This window comes from Saccostrea echinata, unplaced genomic scaffold (assembly GCF_033153115.1).
Source record: "Saccostrea echinata isolate AGI-Se365-2 ecotype Australia unplaced genomic scaffold, CSIRO_AGI_Sech_v1 ptg000023l, whole genome shotgun sequence".
In the NCBI taxonomy this organism is placed as follows: Eukaryota; Metazoa; Mollusca; class Bivalvia; order Ostreida; family Ostreidae; genus Saccostrea; species Saccostrea echinata.
Window position 1 is genome coordinate 11,178,810 of NW_026889772.1, and position 14,888 is coordinate 11,193,697.

The window sequence follows — 14,888 nt, forward strand, 5'->3', positions numbered from 1 at the left end:
GGGTCAACAAATTAACCACAAATTAACCACCAGATTTAACTTAATTTTTTAGATATGATATCTTAAGCTGTCAACTATCATTTGGCAAAGAAAAATTTCAAAAATTTTAGTTTTAAAATTTGATCATTTTCTATATCTTCATATGGAGATCTTCTTCTAAAGGAGATCAATATAGTCTAAAAATGGCCACAACCCCCAGCCTCTTTAAAACACCCCCACCCCGACCATTCAATTACAGCGTGCAAGACTGTCATGCACAACAGTTGCAGCTTGATTTCTATGATGCAGTAGGTTCATATATCTCAAGATCTGAGCGAAAGAAATATTCTTTGCCATTTTTAAATGCCTGTTTTTAAAGCTGAACACGACTCGTAAATAGGCATACGCCATTTTCGATATTATATCTACGACACATCAACACCAGGGTATACTCTTCGCATTCGTTACACCTGACTGCTTTATTGTCACGGGTATCGGCGTGGAATGGCGACCCGTGTTCGTGCTGGTTATCTTGCAATACCTTTGTTTACATTTTATTGTAGTTACGTGTATCTGTGTTTGTTTGTATAATGCATTAACCTGTACAACTATAATTGTAAGTTTCTTTTGTATCTACTTTCCTGCATTAGACGAGGTATTACAGTTATTTTTGAGTGCTGTGTAGCATACGTCCGCCTACACCGGTGTCGACTGATCATACTGAACAGTGTCCAAGTCAGGCCCTTTATATAGGGGTCCTCAGATATAGCGAGAATCCGAACAAAAATGGCGGACACATTGCTTTTACGAATCATGTTCAGCTTTAAGATGATGAGGTCGAATTTTCTCTAGCTAAGCGCAGTGTAGTAACCCTTGGACTTCCGCTCCAAGGACTGTAATTCAAGTTAATGATACGTAAGAGCCTGTTGAGGCGTGATGTGGTGTAAATTTGCATCTGCAACTCTCCATCGCCTTTATTTTGAGATTTTCTAGCTAGAGCAATGGAAATGCATACTTAAAGTCATTTTCAGGAAGCCTTGACATCGCTTACGGAAAAGATAGGATTTATTTTTCGGAACATTGCTGCATTACTTATGATGAACAGATACCAATCCTTAAAACCCCACATTATTGCGAATTGAAATGTTTTATTAAATATCCAATTTTTGATTTTTTTAAGCGGACTATATACAAAGACAAAACAATACGAAAACAAACATTTTATTAAAGCAAACATTTGATTGAACAAATCAGACACTAATATGTATAGATTTTTCATTAAATTCTTATACTGTAACAATGTTTGCAGTGCATTGCACTCAAATTACAAAAAAAAAAGTGAACTAGGCCTAATCAAGAATGTCTTGAAGGGTGGACATTTAATTCATTTGATCAAGATTCTAACGTCAAGCTGGCGAAGGTCCTACAATAAATAAAATAAATTTACTATCAAATACATAACTGATCTAGATTAAACTTTACTATAAAATACATTATTAATATATTCAAATTCACGATCAAATAAATATAGAATGTTACTTGGTTTGAAATAACATTAAAGTCTTGTCCTTTCTTGAATTATGTATCAAAATATTCAACATTAAATATTAAACATGAGGCCCAAGGGCCTTGAAGTTCACGTGAGTATCATGGGTCTCTCTAGGCTAGGACCACTTTAACCCTACATGTACCTGGAACTCGTCTCATGTAGAATTTTTACAGTTTGGTCAGGACTTTATAATCATTATCAAATTCATACAGCGGTTTTCCAGAACTTCAGGAGTAAATAAGATCAGGCCTACTATATAATAATTTTCTATATATGAACTTTCATCAACTTAGCCCCATCCTAGAACCTAATCTCTGCGTGTGGACGTTGGCTATATGAACCAAGAGAAATTAGATTACCTAAGAAATTTCATTTAAATGACATTCAGAGAAATACTGAATTTAAAAAAAAAATCCTTTTTACGAAAACAAATTGTAAAAAAGATCAATGGAAGACGAACTACGATGGACTAAAACAGATAACAAAAAAGTTCACTTCAGTGACTCTGGTGATCAAAAAGATGGTCATTTTTTAGTTTAAAAATATTAATATACTTTGTCAACTCTGCGAATATATATAGATATATATTTTCAATATTATATGCATTTGAAACCTATACCTGTACAAGGAGTCTCGGACAGACTGATAGTGTCAATTGCCATATCACTTCTGAAACCATTTCCGCGAATTCCCTCAAATTGAACCTGCAAAATATATATAATTTTTCACAATCCTGATTGATAAATCTTCTGTTTGAAAAAGAACATTTACACAATGGGTTCTGATTTTTTTAAGTAACACATAAATGTATCACATTCTTAATTTTCAACCCATCCCTTTTTATTCATTGAAATTAATATAGTTCGATATTTAATGATGTTGGGCACTTGGGTACACTCCATTATTGTATGAAGGTAATTATCAAACTTTATGCACTAATATAAATTTTCATGCTTCATTACAAATGAACCCTGAGCAGGGCATTCATTTCCTAGGGACATATTTCTAGTTTAATTAGGATTGGCACACCTTTATTTAATTTGGAAGTTTTAGACATGTAGTGCTTCATGAAAATAGGGGAAAAAAACCCCTATTTTTTGACATTTCAAGATGCCCCACTAAAACTAGACAAGTGTATTTTACATATATTTTACAAACAAACAAACGGGTCTGAAATATCTTTGAAAAGAAAAGGAAGGAAACTACTTTACACATTCTTATTTGGATTTTTTCCCCTGTATTTTCAGATGTTTTCAGACAAAAGCATTTCTCCAAACAATCTTAAAATTCCGGCATGAAATTCCAATCCAAAAAATTGAGGAGGCTTTTATTTTATTGACACTTTTTCGATCAAGAACTATTCTGAAAAAATCATAAGAAAACATTACAATTATCACCTAAGAAAAATGTAATAATGGACCCCTTCATTTTGTAGTAGATTGCACTCATGTATAACAACAAGGATGGCAGCAAATAGTATAAAAGACAACATACCATGAGGTCAGTATAAAGACAACATACCACCAGGTCAGTATAAAGACAACATACCATCAGGTCAATATAAAAGACAACATACCACAAGGTCAGTATAAAAAAAACAACATACCACCAGGTCAGTATAAAGACAACATCCCACCAGGTCAGTATATAGACAACATACCACCAGGTCAGTATAAAAGACAACATACCACGAGGTTAGTATAAAAACAACATACCACAAGGTCAGTATAAAAGACAACAAACCACGAGGTCAGTATAAAGACAACATACCACGAGGTCAGTATGAAAGACAACATACCATGAGGTCAGTATAAAATACAACCTACCATGAGGTCAGTATAAAAGACAACATACCATGCACAAGGTCAATATAAAGACAACATACCACCAGGTCAGTATAAAAGATAACATACCACGAGGTCAGTATAAAAGACAACATACCACAAGGTCAGTATAAAGACAACATACCACAAGGTCAGTGTAAAGACAACAAACCACGAGGTCAGTATAAAAGACAACCTACCACGAGGTCAGTATAAAAGGCAACATACCATGAGGTCAGTATAAAGACAACATACCACCAGGTCAGTATAAAAGATAACATACCACGAGGTCAGTATAAAAGACAACATACCACGAGGTCAGTATTAAGACAACATACCACAAGGTCAGTATAAAAGACAACATACCACGAGGTCAGTATAAAGACAACATACCATGAGATCAGTGTAAAGACAACATTCAAGGAGGTCAGTATAAAAGACAACATACCACGAGGTCAGTTGCTGCCGGAATTTCCACTTCTACAGGAGTCCACACATCTCCTTGATTTCCAGAGAGACTCCATACCTCCACCTCTGCGCCACGCTCTCCGGCAAGCACACGCAGCGTCCCCATATTAGAACCATACATGTTGTAGGAGAATCGAAGACATCGGGGTCCTAATGTTTTCAAAAAAACATAAATATAAACATTTTTTATAGAAAATCAGAAGGAATGGATTTCACTAAAGTGCATTGAATTTTTCCTTTGGTCACATGCTTAACTTTCCAGCCAAAAAATAATAATTTTTGTGATGCATTGTATTAGAAAAAGAAAACAATTTTTTTATCCATTTTAGTACATTTCATGATGCAAAACATTGCAAAATGCATATTAGATGACTTTCTCTAATGTCTGAGGTCATTGTTAACAAACCTTGCGCACTTAATAAGTATAGGTACATAATGTTGTTTCTTTCCATTGAAGTGTCTTATGTATTACATTTAAATAATTCATGTATTACAATTAAGTGATTCATGTATTACAATCAGGTCATTTATGTATTACAATTAAGTGATTCATGTATTACAATTAAGTGATTCATGTATTACAATTAGGTGATTCATGTATTACAATTAAGTGATTCATGTATTACAATTAAGTGATTCATGTATTACAATTAAGTGATTCATGTTTTACAATTAAGAAATGTGCTCACCGACATCAGCAATGGACGTTGATTCGGATGTAAGAATAGCATTATTTCCACGTCTTCTTCGGGAAGCTTCAATGTACGCGTAAGGTCCATCCAATCGAACACTCGGTCCTGTTCTACTACTTGGGGTACTTCCCTGTGGCATGAAAAGAAATTCTTTTAAAAATGCTTTTGCTGTTATTCACTTCAAAGCATGCTAATAATTCGAAAACTGGTAATATCTGCAGTTGTTAAAGTAACGATCACTGTCTGAACCTTCGTGCTGTAAAAATATTCTTATTAGTAGAAATCTGTTACAAATATTCTAAAATTAACTAAGTTTTTTTTTCTAATTAACACTACCGCTCCTTTTCTTGCATGGCTTGTAAAGGAATGGGGGTACATTTGATTGCTTTGGGCTGAATTCTGAGCGCACTTGAAAAGTGAAAATAACACTGATCTTTCACATGAAATGTAAGCAATCCTTTGATGTATCGGGTTCCTCTGAAGTAGAAAAGGGAAATACTTCCTAAAAATGTTTTGATTTCCTAAAAACCCCTTGAAATATTGCATATTTGCTATCTCTAGGTCATATCTCCGCGGATTTAAAAGTAATTTGCGTGCATTTTAACTTAAGCAGATTTAAAAAGTTATCTGTGTGCATTTTAACATAAGAAAATAACCTATGTGAAAGACCACCCTGCTTTTCTTCAATTTTATTTCATTACTTTGTCTGCTTTTTCCTGGCTACTTAGCACAGCTTTGATTAGTATTGCTTCAATGGACTTGTGAGCATGATTTCTGTTTTTTATCTTCAGATTTCATTGTATGTTTTTTCATTCATTTTTTTTCCTCTAATTTGCATGACATGTAATATATAAGGAGAGGTATTACATGTAGTAAGTTATAAGAAGTTGGTTTCGATCCTTTTGAAACAGTGAATAAAATATGTTAAAAACAATAGTATTAATTAAATAGTATTTACTAAATTATGTTAATTTATTCTTTTTGGAGCACTCACCCTCGATATTCTCCAGTTCATAGTATCTGAACCTGTGACGTTTTCCAAGAAGCATGGATTGTCATCAAATGTGCAGGAAAGCACATTGTCCGCTGAAGAAAACAAATCTTAAAAGTTAAGCTGTATTATTGACAGTTACTTTCTAAAGTAAATGTCTTCGTAAAAAGTCCACTTTTAAGGGAGGAATAACACATGGTAAGAAAACTATGCAGCCTTAGGTAATTGTCAAAAAAGTAGGTCAGTACTTTTATATTATGCTTGTTAATTTTTCATACCGCTTTTTAACAGGTTTTATCATCTATCATACAAAATTTAACATTACATTCTTGATAAGTTTTATTATTGTATCGTTTAATTAGTTTGAATTACAGCCGTAAATAGGTAATAAAACGGCCAAATATAGGCTTTTATCAATAAATTCAAATAATAACATTTTGCCCAGTTCAAAAATGGCATATATGACAGGTTTTTTAATCATAATGAAAATCTTACCGAAGTTTTCACAGAGGGCTCCTGAGTATATCGGTGGGCACTGACAAACACCTCCTGTGGCCGTATCCATACATGTTCCCCCGTTCATACAGGTGATGCTATCACAACCTGAAAAAGCTCTGAGATGTCAAACTCAGTCAAGAGGCACATACAGGTAATACTGTCACAACCTAAAACATAGGTAATCAGAGATTACAGAGCTCACCTCAACGAATGTTGTCTTTAAGTAAGACAAAATCCCATACTAAACTAATAATCTAGTAGTGTGCATCCCTAGATGCAACATCTATGCAATTTTGGTCTGATAGGGCTTGCAGTTACTTGGGAACGGACTTGTCTCAAAAAACTTTATACTAGTCACTCATCAAGAAACTGTAGGTCAAATCCAGCATCCGAAGCAAGTTTGAAAGTGTTCGTCCCTTGATGCATCATCCATGCGAGTTTGGTTCAGATAGGCCTTATAGTTTCTTGGCAATGGACCTGCTCCAAAAATCTTTAACCTGATCACTCATCTGGAAAATGTAGGTCAGATCCAGCATCCGAAGCAAGTCCAGTCGTGTGCATCCTTAGATGTATCATCCTTGCAAGTTTGGTCAATATAGGACTTATAGTTACTCGGAAATAAGATCTGCTCCAAAAATTTTAGCCTGGTTAATCAATCGGAAATATACGTCAGATCCAGCATCTGAAGCAAGCCTGGTAGTTTGCATCCTTAGACGTATCATTCATACAAGTTTGGTCAATATATGACTTATAGTTTCTTGGAAACAAGATCTGCTACAAAAACTTTAACTTGCTCCAAAACTCTAACCTGCTCCAAAAACATTAACTAGGTCATTCTTTAGGTGAAATTGCAGCATCTAAATCCTTGACTGGTACAATGAAACACATTAGAGGCATCCTCCATGCACCTCTGATTGATAGAGAGCATAGAAGTACTTGAAAAGAAATCTGCTTCAAACACTTTAACGTGGGACGCCGACGGTATTACATAAGCTCCCCAAACTTCGTTGAGGTGAGCTAAAAAGCTCCGAGATGTCAAACTCAGCCAAGAGGCACATACACGTAATACTGTCACAACCTTAAAAATCTGTAATGTCAAACTCAGTCACGAGACACGTGCAGGTAATACTGTCACAACCTAAAAAGCTCAGTGTTGTCCAACTCAGTCAAGAGGCACATAAGCCTGACGGTCATCTCAATACTTGTCTAAGCTTCTCAGGATAGGACCATTTAGCCACACCAAAACAATTATCTCGTGTGACAAAAATTTTATGACAAGGTAAGGAACTTATTAACCATTATCATTTCCATATAGCTATGTCTTTTAAAAGTTTAGAACTAAATAAGGTATGTATTATAAATTTCAATATATAACTAACTAAAGTAGTTTTCTTACCTACCAAGTTATATTGAAATTGGAACGAAACTGTATGAGTAGCATTTTTAAAAAAACATGTTTACAGACAGAGAGAAAAAAAAGGTGGGCAGCCCATGCATGGATAGGTTATATCGCATAAGCTCTTTTGGTCTCTGACCAGTAGTACTGAAAACATGAGAGTTAACACATTACACCATGATGGCCAAAATTGGAATATTTTACAGATGAGAAAAATAAGGTACCGTACCACATCGTCCAGGAATGTATCGGATATTATCTATTGCTATATCGCCCTTGTAATTGCTTCCTCTTGAGGCTTCAAACATAATCTAAAGTAAAAAAATTTATATATATATATATATATATATATATATATATATATATATATATATATATATATATATATATATATATGTTGTACAAGCAAATTACTATTTTTGCCTGTAAGGTTACATGTAAATGCAGTAATATTTAGGGGAAATTAAATTAAAATATTGTTTGCAAATACTGTAGAAATTAACCAACTTAATTATTTTCTGTTTATTCCTGTTAAATGTGTGGATCAAGAAAGGACTGGAGTTCCCCTCCCTGGAATTTTCAGGTACCAAAATTTATATAGTAAGGTAGCCAAAAAAAGATTTTGAACTCTGCATTTGAAACAAGGACCACTAGAAAAATCACATTAATGAGCGAAAGCCGCTTGTGCAACCCGGAAGTAGCCCCTCCCCCGACAAAAAAAGTGAAAATGTTTTCTCCAATTTTTATTCTTCACTGCATTGACTTTCTTTAAAAAAACAGAAAAAGCGACTGTATTGTACTGACCGTATCGTTGGCATCATGATAAACATCGATTCCGGCCATTTTCCAGTCATTTGCAGAACTGCTCTGTTGACCAATCTTTGAAAAGAGTTCGATCGAATACAAAGAGTTCTGCATTACTCTCAGTTCACCAATACCATCTCCAAACATACTGTATTGGAAAGATAAACACCTTTCCCCGCCTATAATTATAAAACACAACTCAAAAATTTCAATGATCAATATGCATGAGCAATATTTTGGTACATATATCGAAATCCGTTTCTTGGAGTTGAACTTCAATATTGCTCGGAGTATTTAGTTATAAGCAAGGGTACGGTAAGAAGCTAAACTCACTTTCAAATTTGGTTGTAGAAGCCAATATTGCCATGTCACCCGACCTACGCCCTGTGGCCTCAATGTATGCGTACTTATTACCCTGTATGGCAGAATTAGGACCCGTATTGCCACTTGGTGTTCTTCCCTAAGAATTAAGGAAGTTTATTCAGTTCAAGGAACTTGTATCTTCTTATATCTCCAAGTCTTCTTATGAATTTAAATACCATGAAAAAATTATGTGAATCAAACAAAAATTACAATTATTTTTAAAAAGTTTAACAATTAATTGTTAAAGTTAAAAGAATTAAAAATATAATCCTCATAGCTGAATTTGAATTCTTTGAATTGAGAACTTAAATGCTACATATATATCATAACAACAGAAAATTTTACATGAACACATGAGGCCCATGGGCCACAACGTTCACCTAAGTAACTTTTGCCCTGCTGTTCACCAGATTTCCCACTTGTAATACTCATTATGGCACCACCCTACCCTCCGGGGTCATGATTTGAAAAATTTAGAATCTACAATACCCCAAGTTGCTTCCACATAAGTTTCAGCTATTTTAACCCAGAGATTCTTGATAATATTTTTTTATATGAACCCACTTTATTTTATTTTTTTTCTTGATTATCTTACCAGTCGCCCACGTGGCACAGTGGTAGAGCGTCCGCTCTAAAGTCGCGGAGTAAGGAGTTCATCCTTACGTCGCAGGTTCGAATCCCACTGTGGGACGTGTAGACCGGTCCTTCGGATGAGACTGTTTAAACCGAGGTCCCGTGTCGCAGGAGATGCTGGCACGAAAAAGATCCCTCACTGCTCAATGGCCTTGAGTGCCGAGTATAGGTCAAAATTTGCAGCTGTCCACCGGCAAGTGGTGGCGTCTCCATATGAATGAAAAATTCTCGACACTAAACAACAACCTTATAAGGGGGCTTGGCTCTTCACTTTTACAATTTAAACTCCCCTTTGCCCAGGGATGCTATGTACCAACTTTGATTAAAATTGACCCAGTGGTTCTTGAGAAGTTGAAAATGTGAGAAGTTTACAGACGGACGGCGGACGGATGGACGCCGGACAACAGGTGATCAGAAAAGCTTGAGCTTTTCAGCTCAGATGAGCTAAAAAGGTATTTGTGACGTGTATGACATCATTTCTAAACCATATGGTGTTTTATCGGTTGCGAATTATAAAATGCAATAGGACAATCTTGAATATCGCTCTACTCACGGATTTTATGGTCCAATCAAATACGTCGAATAGTTCGTTTTCTAGGAAACAGTTCTCTCCATCTTCAAATGTACATTCTACAGGACCGACAGCTGAATAGATACGTAATATCTTAAAAGTTGTGTATTGCATTATAGTGCATTACCAGATGACATGTTTATCAGTCACTCTATCTCCTTAGCTCTTAATTAAATAGCAATTAAATAGCAAGTCCAAATTTATTTTTATTGATTGTAAAAAATCAAGTGTATACAAAATATATGAATTCAAAGACGCTTTCATAAATAATTAAATGAGAATGAAATTTTGGAATGTTTTTATAGTTTTCAATTTTAGTAAACATCTGCACAAGAGGATCCAGGATTTTACTTTAAAACAGGAGAAAAGAATTTTGAAAGCAATTTTGAGACCTCCCTCTTTCATGTGCCACCACAACTCTCAACATACGCATTTTTTCTTTTTCTTTTATTTTTGTTCTGAATCTTCAGAGAACAATATGAAAAGACCAAGACTTTATTATTGTTAGTTTCAAACCTGCTCCAGTTCACTGGAGTTTTTAAGTGTATTCCCCAATTTTTTTTGGTGATTTAACAGTGGAATATTAATCATTCCTTTAAAATTTCGAGAAATATGACATTTTCTCATGATAGGAAATAAACTTAACACTTCGCCCCTAACATATTAGCAAAAAACTGAACACATAGTTACCATTTCCGACAAAAAAATAAGTGACGAATAAATAAATTAAATTTATTTAGTTTTGAAAACATTTTCTTAAAGACTTTATTTTCAGAGATTCAAAAACTGAAACACAGAAGACGTAGTAGTTTTGGGTATTTAAAGCTGTTTTAGTACAACTTTGATCAAGTCGATGTTACTCGGTACTCGCACATGGGCAATGTTACTTAACAGAGTGACACCCATCATACGATATACAGCGCTACGGTGCATATATTTTTTTAGAAATTGAAATAGAAATGTTGTAAATCTTTATCTTTTCTTTGCAAATTAAATGATCAAATCAAATTTAAACAAGGGAGTTAAATAATAATTTTTTTTTTTTAAACCCCAAGTTTTCTTCCATAACAAAGGGTCATCCCATGATACTTACCTATTTCACAGAATTGCCCACTGAAGCCTGGTGTACACTCACATCTGAAACCAGCTGTTGTACCTGGATCAGCAATACACACGCTGTTAGGACCGCAAGGATTATCAGAACAATCTAGGACTGGATAAAATAAATTATTTCAAATACCCGGTGCACTTTATGTTACATTGTAATTCAAAAGTTTAGAAACGTGTGAGAAGTGAAAAATTAAAAAAAATAATTAAGTATATTAGTGCATAGAAGATAAACGTTGATAAAAAAAATTATATCACTTGTTTTCTTCCATTACACAAATAAATACATCTCATAAATAGTACATCTCATTTACAAAATATTTAAGAGATATGATTTTAAAGTAAATATTATTCCATCAGATATATTAACACTAAGCATATGTATGTTTCACCCAGTAAACAAGTTTGTTCAAGAGGTAGGGTTATGAAATTGTGAGGAAAACGTAAATACATCAGTAAAGGACTTTTGCGAGAAGCACTGACTTTTACAGTCGATGGCTTACTTTGATATTTAAACCTGCCTTACATGTATTTACGGAGGCACGGCATTGATAATAGATAAGAAAACCCTTATAGTGGTTATAGGTATGTTGGTAGGGGCACTAACATGATTTACCGGTATGAAATCAATGCAAGAGATGATGAGAGGCAGAATGACGTACCTTAAAATTACCTTATTCGTGAGGTCAGTACCTCCTTTCAATCTAATTTTTCTAAAGGAATGAAATAAGGAAGAAAAAACACATCTAAAGAAAAACTAAGCAAGAATTGGTTAATGTGGGAATGGAGGGGGTTGGGGGTAGGGTGGATGCCGATCCCTTCCTAGACAACGTAATATTTGCTTTGAAATTGCCAAATATCATCGTTTAATTAACTCTTGAGCTTAATGTTTATATCGCAAAAGAGCTTCCGTATAATGCCCTACTGTGAAAGTAAGTCGTCGTTTGTAAAAGTCAGCGTTTCTCGCAAATGTCCACTATAGGGTTGTTGTTGGTTTTTTTGTTTTTTTTTTGGGGGGGGGGATATGTAGACAATAACCTATATAGAACCTATATAGAATAATGATTTCTAAATTCACGTGTGCTCTGATACTGGCTATTAACTCTAATATAAAACAAATATTAACAAGAGGCCCATGGGCTACATTGCTCACTGAGCACTTTGGCTAGTAAATAAGAAGAAATCAGTTCAGTATTGAAAAGTTAAAATAAATAAGTGGAGCGGGACAGCATGATTTCAACACACTTAAAACTACACTATTTTAGGATGCTTATGAAATAATATGACAAATCATGGCTTTGTTGTTTATGAAAAAAGATTTTTCAAGATTTTTTCCGTATAATCATATGTATAACTTTGACCGCCCATCGTGGCCCTTGCCTACTCAAAGGAGTCATGATGTCAACAAAAATTAATCTAAATACCTGAGAATCTTTCCAAGTAAATATAACTTATGGCTTTGCTGTACTAGAGAAGATGATTTTTAAGGATTTTCCCAATGTATTCCTATGTAAAACTTTGGTTAACTATTGTGGCCCCATCCTAACCCTCGGGGTCATGATTTAAACAAACTTGAATCTACATTACCAAAAGATGCTTCCAAATGAATTTGATCTATAACGGCTTTGCTGTTATTGAGAAGAATTTTGAGGATCTTCCCTATGTATTCCTATGTAAACTTTCATGACCCATTATGTCTCCCCCCTAACACCAGGGGGTCATAATTTGAACAAACTTGATATACGTTATCTAAGGATGCTTCCATATAAATATATTTAAATTATTTGAACGATTACTGGGGGATGCTTCCATATAAGTTTAGTATTTCTTTGCACATTGGTTTGTAAGAAGATTTTTAAAAGGTGTCTTTAATTTTCCATAAATTCGTTATTATCTTCCCTTTAGAAGAAGGCGTGGTCCATTTGATCAAACTTGATATCGATCTTTCTTCACTCAAGAATACTCTGTTTTGCACGTTGAAATTGGTCATGCATGTGGTTCTTGAGAAGTAGAAACTTTGAAAAGTTTACAGACAGACAAACAAATGGACAGATGGATGCCAGACAAAATGTGATCAAAGAAGATCAAAGAAGCTCAGTTTAGCCTTTGGATCAGGTGAGCTAAAAATTTATTCCTTGTGTAACAGAATGAAGCTGATTTCATATGAAAAGAAGAGCAAATATCATTTTCGTTCCACATTTTTTTTGTAATATCACTAACCACACTCTCCTGTGTTGACCTGAATGTTGTCAATGGCAATATCTCCTCTGAATCCGGATCCACGTGTACCCACAAACTGTATCTGAAGATAGGATATTAAGATTTATATCAACGTGTACCCACAAATTGTATCTGAAGATAGGATATTAAGAATTATATCATAGTATACCCACAAACAGTACCAAGATAGATTATCGATATTTATATCAATGTGTACCCACAAACTGTATCTAAAGACAAAATATCAAGAAATATATCAACGTATACCCAAAAACTGTATCTGAATATCTAGGATATTAAGATTTATATAAACATGTACCCACAAACAGTAAGAAGATAGAATATCGAGATTTATATCAATGTGTACCCACAAACTGTATCATTCTGAAGACATAATATCAAAGATATACACGCTGTAACTTGCGTCAGGTAAAAATAAAGTTGGAAATTTATTTATTTTGTTTACCAAATAAAGTTACGAAAATACTGTAAATTAAACGATTAAAAATGAACGCGTTATAAAGATCTCAAATTATAATTATTTATTTTCCTACTAGGTAAGTAATGCCTCTATATTTAAATTCATGCATCATGTGACACCGTCGCTACTTTTAGAACAAAAATGGGGTCAAGAAAACGAGGTAGGCCGTTTGGTATACAAATAACTTTTTAAATGGATGGCACACGTTGAATGCTTAAAGATACTTATCCTTTGAAACAACTAGTATTAACCATCTACTCTGTAATGACAGATATTGACCTTTTATTCATAATTGTAGTCAAAATGCAACGTACCTAGTCGTCTACGATTTCCTGCGGACATGCGTGTACGCACGTCCTTTATCAATATTCATGAAAAGGCTGAATTCTTAATTGCAGATCTTGCTTAATTGTTTTGTAATTACGACTTATTTAGTAAATCTTTGTGGAAAGTATTATTTTTTATTACACATCATGTTTAATCATTTTGTTTCACATAAAAAAAACTGCGTTTATATAGCGTGTATATCTTTAAGAAATTTATAAATGTGTACCCACAAACTGTATCTGAAGATAGGATATTAAGATTTATATCAACAGGAACCACCAACTGTATCTAAAGACAGGATATTAAGATTTATATCAATGTATACCCAAAAACAAAAGTGTTAAAAGTGTTATAAAATGTTTATTTCTTTCTATCATATAAATCCCCGATATCTTAAGCGTGTATTCTAGGTACAGATATGAATTTAAAATGCTCTTTTCGAGAAAAACTAAATAAATATCGAAGGCATGGGGCCCGAAGATTTCTTGAATATAAATAGATAATCAGGGTCACGCGTTTTTCATCGTCTGAATACATAGTCAGCGCATGTTTGTCGGCTGTTCTTAAGAAAACTGTAGTTATTGAACAACATAATGTCCTATTTAAAGGAGAATAGCCGACAAACGTGCGCTCATACTTAATCTTACAAAAAACATGTACAAAACGAACTTCTCGCTTCCATTGTTATGACTGCGTTAACCTTGATTTGACTTCGATTGATCTGTCGAATTCATCACGTGATGTCCACCTGCGAGTGTACTCGTGAAAATTACAATTGTATTCTTCAACCTAACTCGATCTAAATCACGTCTTGGAGCGTGTTTGATTGCAATATTTTCAGAATTTAGCAAATGCCCTCACATCTTTTTTTAATTTCATATTGACATCGCTGTAATATACCATACACATATTCGAATTTCTAAAGAGAGAGAGGAGAGAGAGAGATGTCGACACTGACACCGATCGATAGCCCCGCCTTCTATTAA

The 14,888-nt window shown here is 34.2% G+C and overlaps 1 protein-coding gene across 1 annotated transcript in view; it reads right to left on the bottom strand.

The window, feature by feature from the left end:
• Positions 1-1,184: 1,184 nt before the first annotated feature.
• LOC133191195 (MAM and LDL-receptor class A domain-containing protein 1-like) overlaps positions 1,185-14,888 on the bottom strand; it is a 74,535-nt gene continuing 60,831 nt past the window's right edge. The window contains exons 28-39 of the mRNA XM_061326926.1: positions 13,095-13,176; positions 10,861-10,980; positions 9,750-9,841; positions 8,534-8,660; positions 8,201-8,379; positions 7,626-7,707; positions 5,998-6,105; positions 5,506-5,597; positions 4,509-4,641; positions 3,800-3,969; positions 2,148-2,232; positions 1,185-1,402 (exon numbers count right to left, since the gene is read on the bottom strand). Coding sequence (XP_061182910.1) covers positions 1,386-1,402; positions 2,148-2,232; positions 3,800-3,969; positions 4,509-4,641; positions 5,506-5,597; positions 5,998-6,105; positions 7,626-7,707; positions 8,201-8,379; positions 8,534-8,660; positions 9,750-9,841; positions 10,861-10,980; positions 13,095-13,176 — 1,287 coding nt within the window. The 3' untranslated portion in view covers positions 1,185-1,385. The remainder of the gene's footprint in view (positions 1,403-2,147; positions 2,233-3,799; positions 3,970-4,508; positions 4,642-5,505; positions 5,598-5,997; positions 6,106-7,625; positions 7,708-8,200; positions 8,380-8,533; positions 8,661-9,749; positions 9,842-10,860; positions 10,981-13,094; positions 13,177-14,888) is intronic.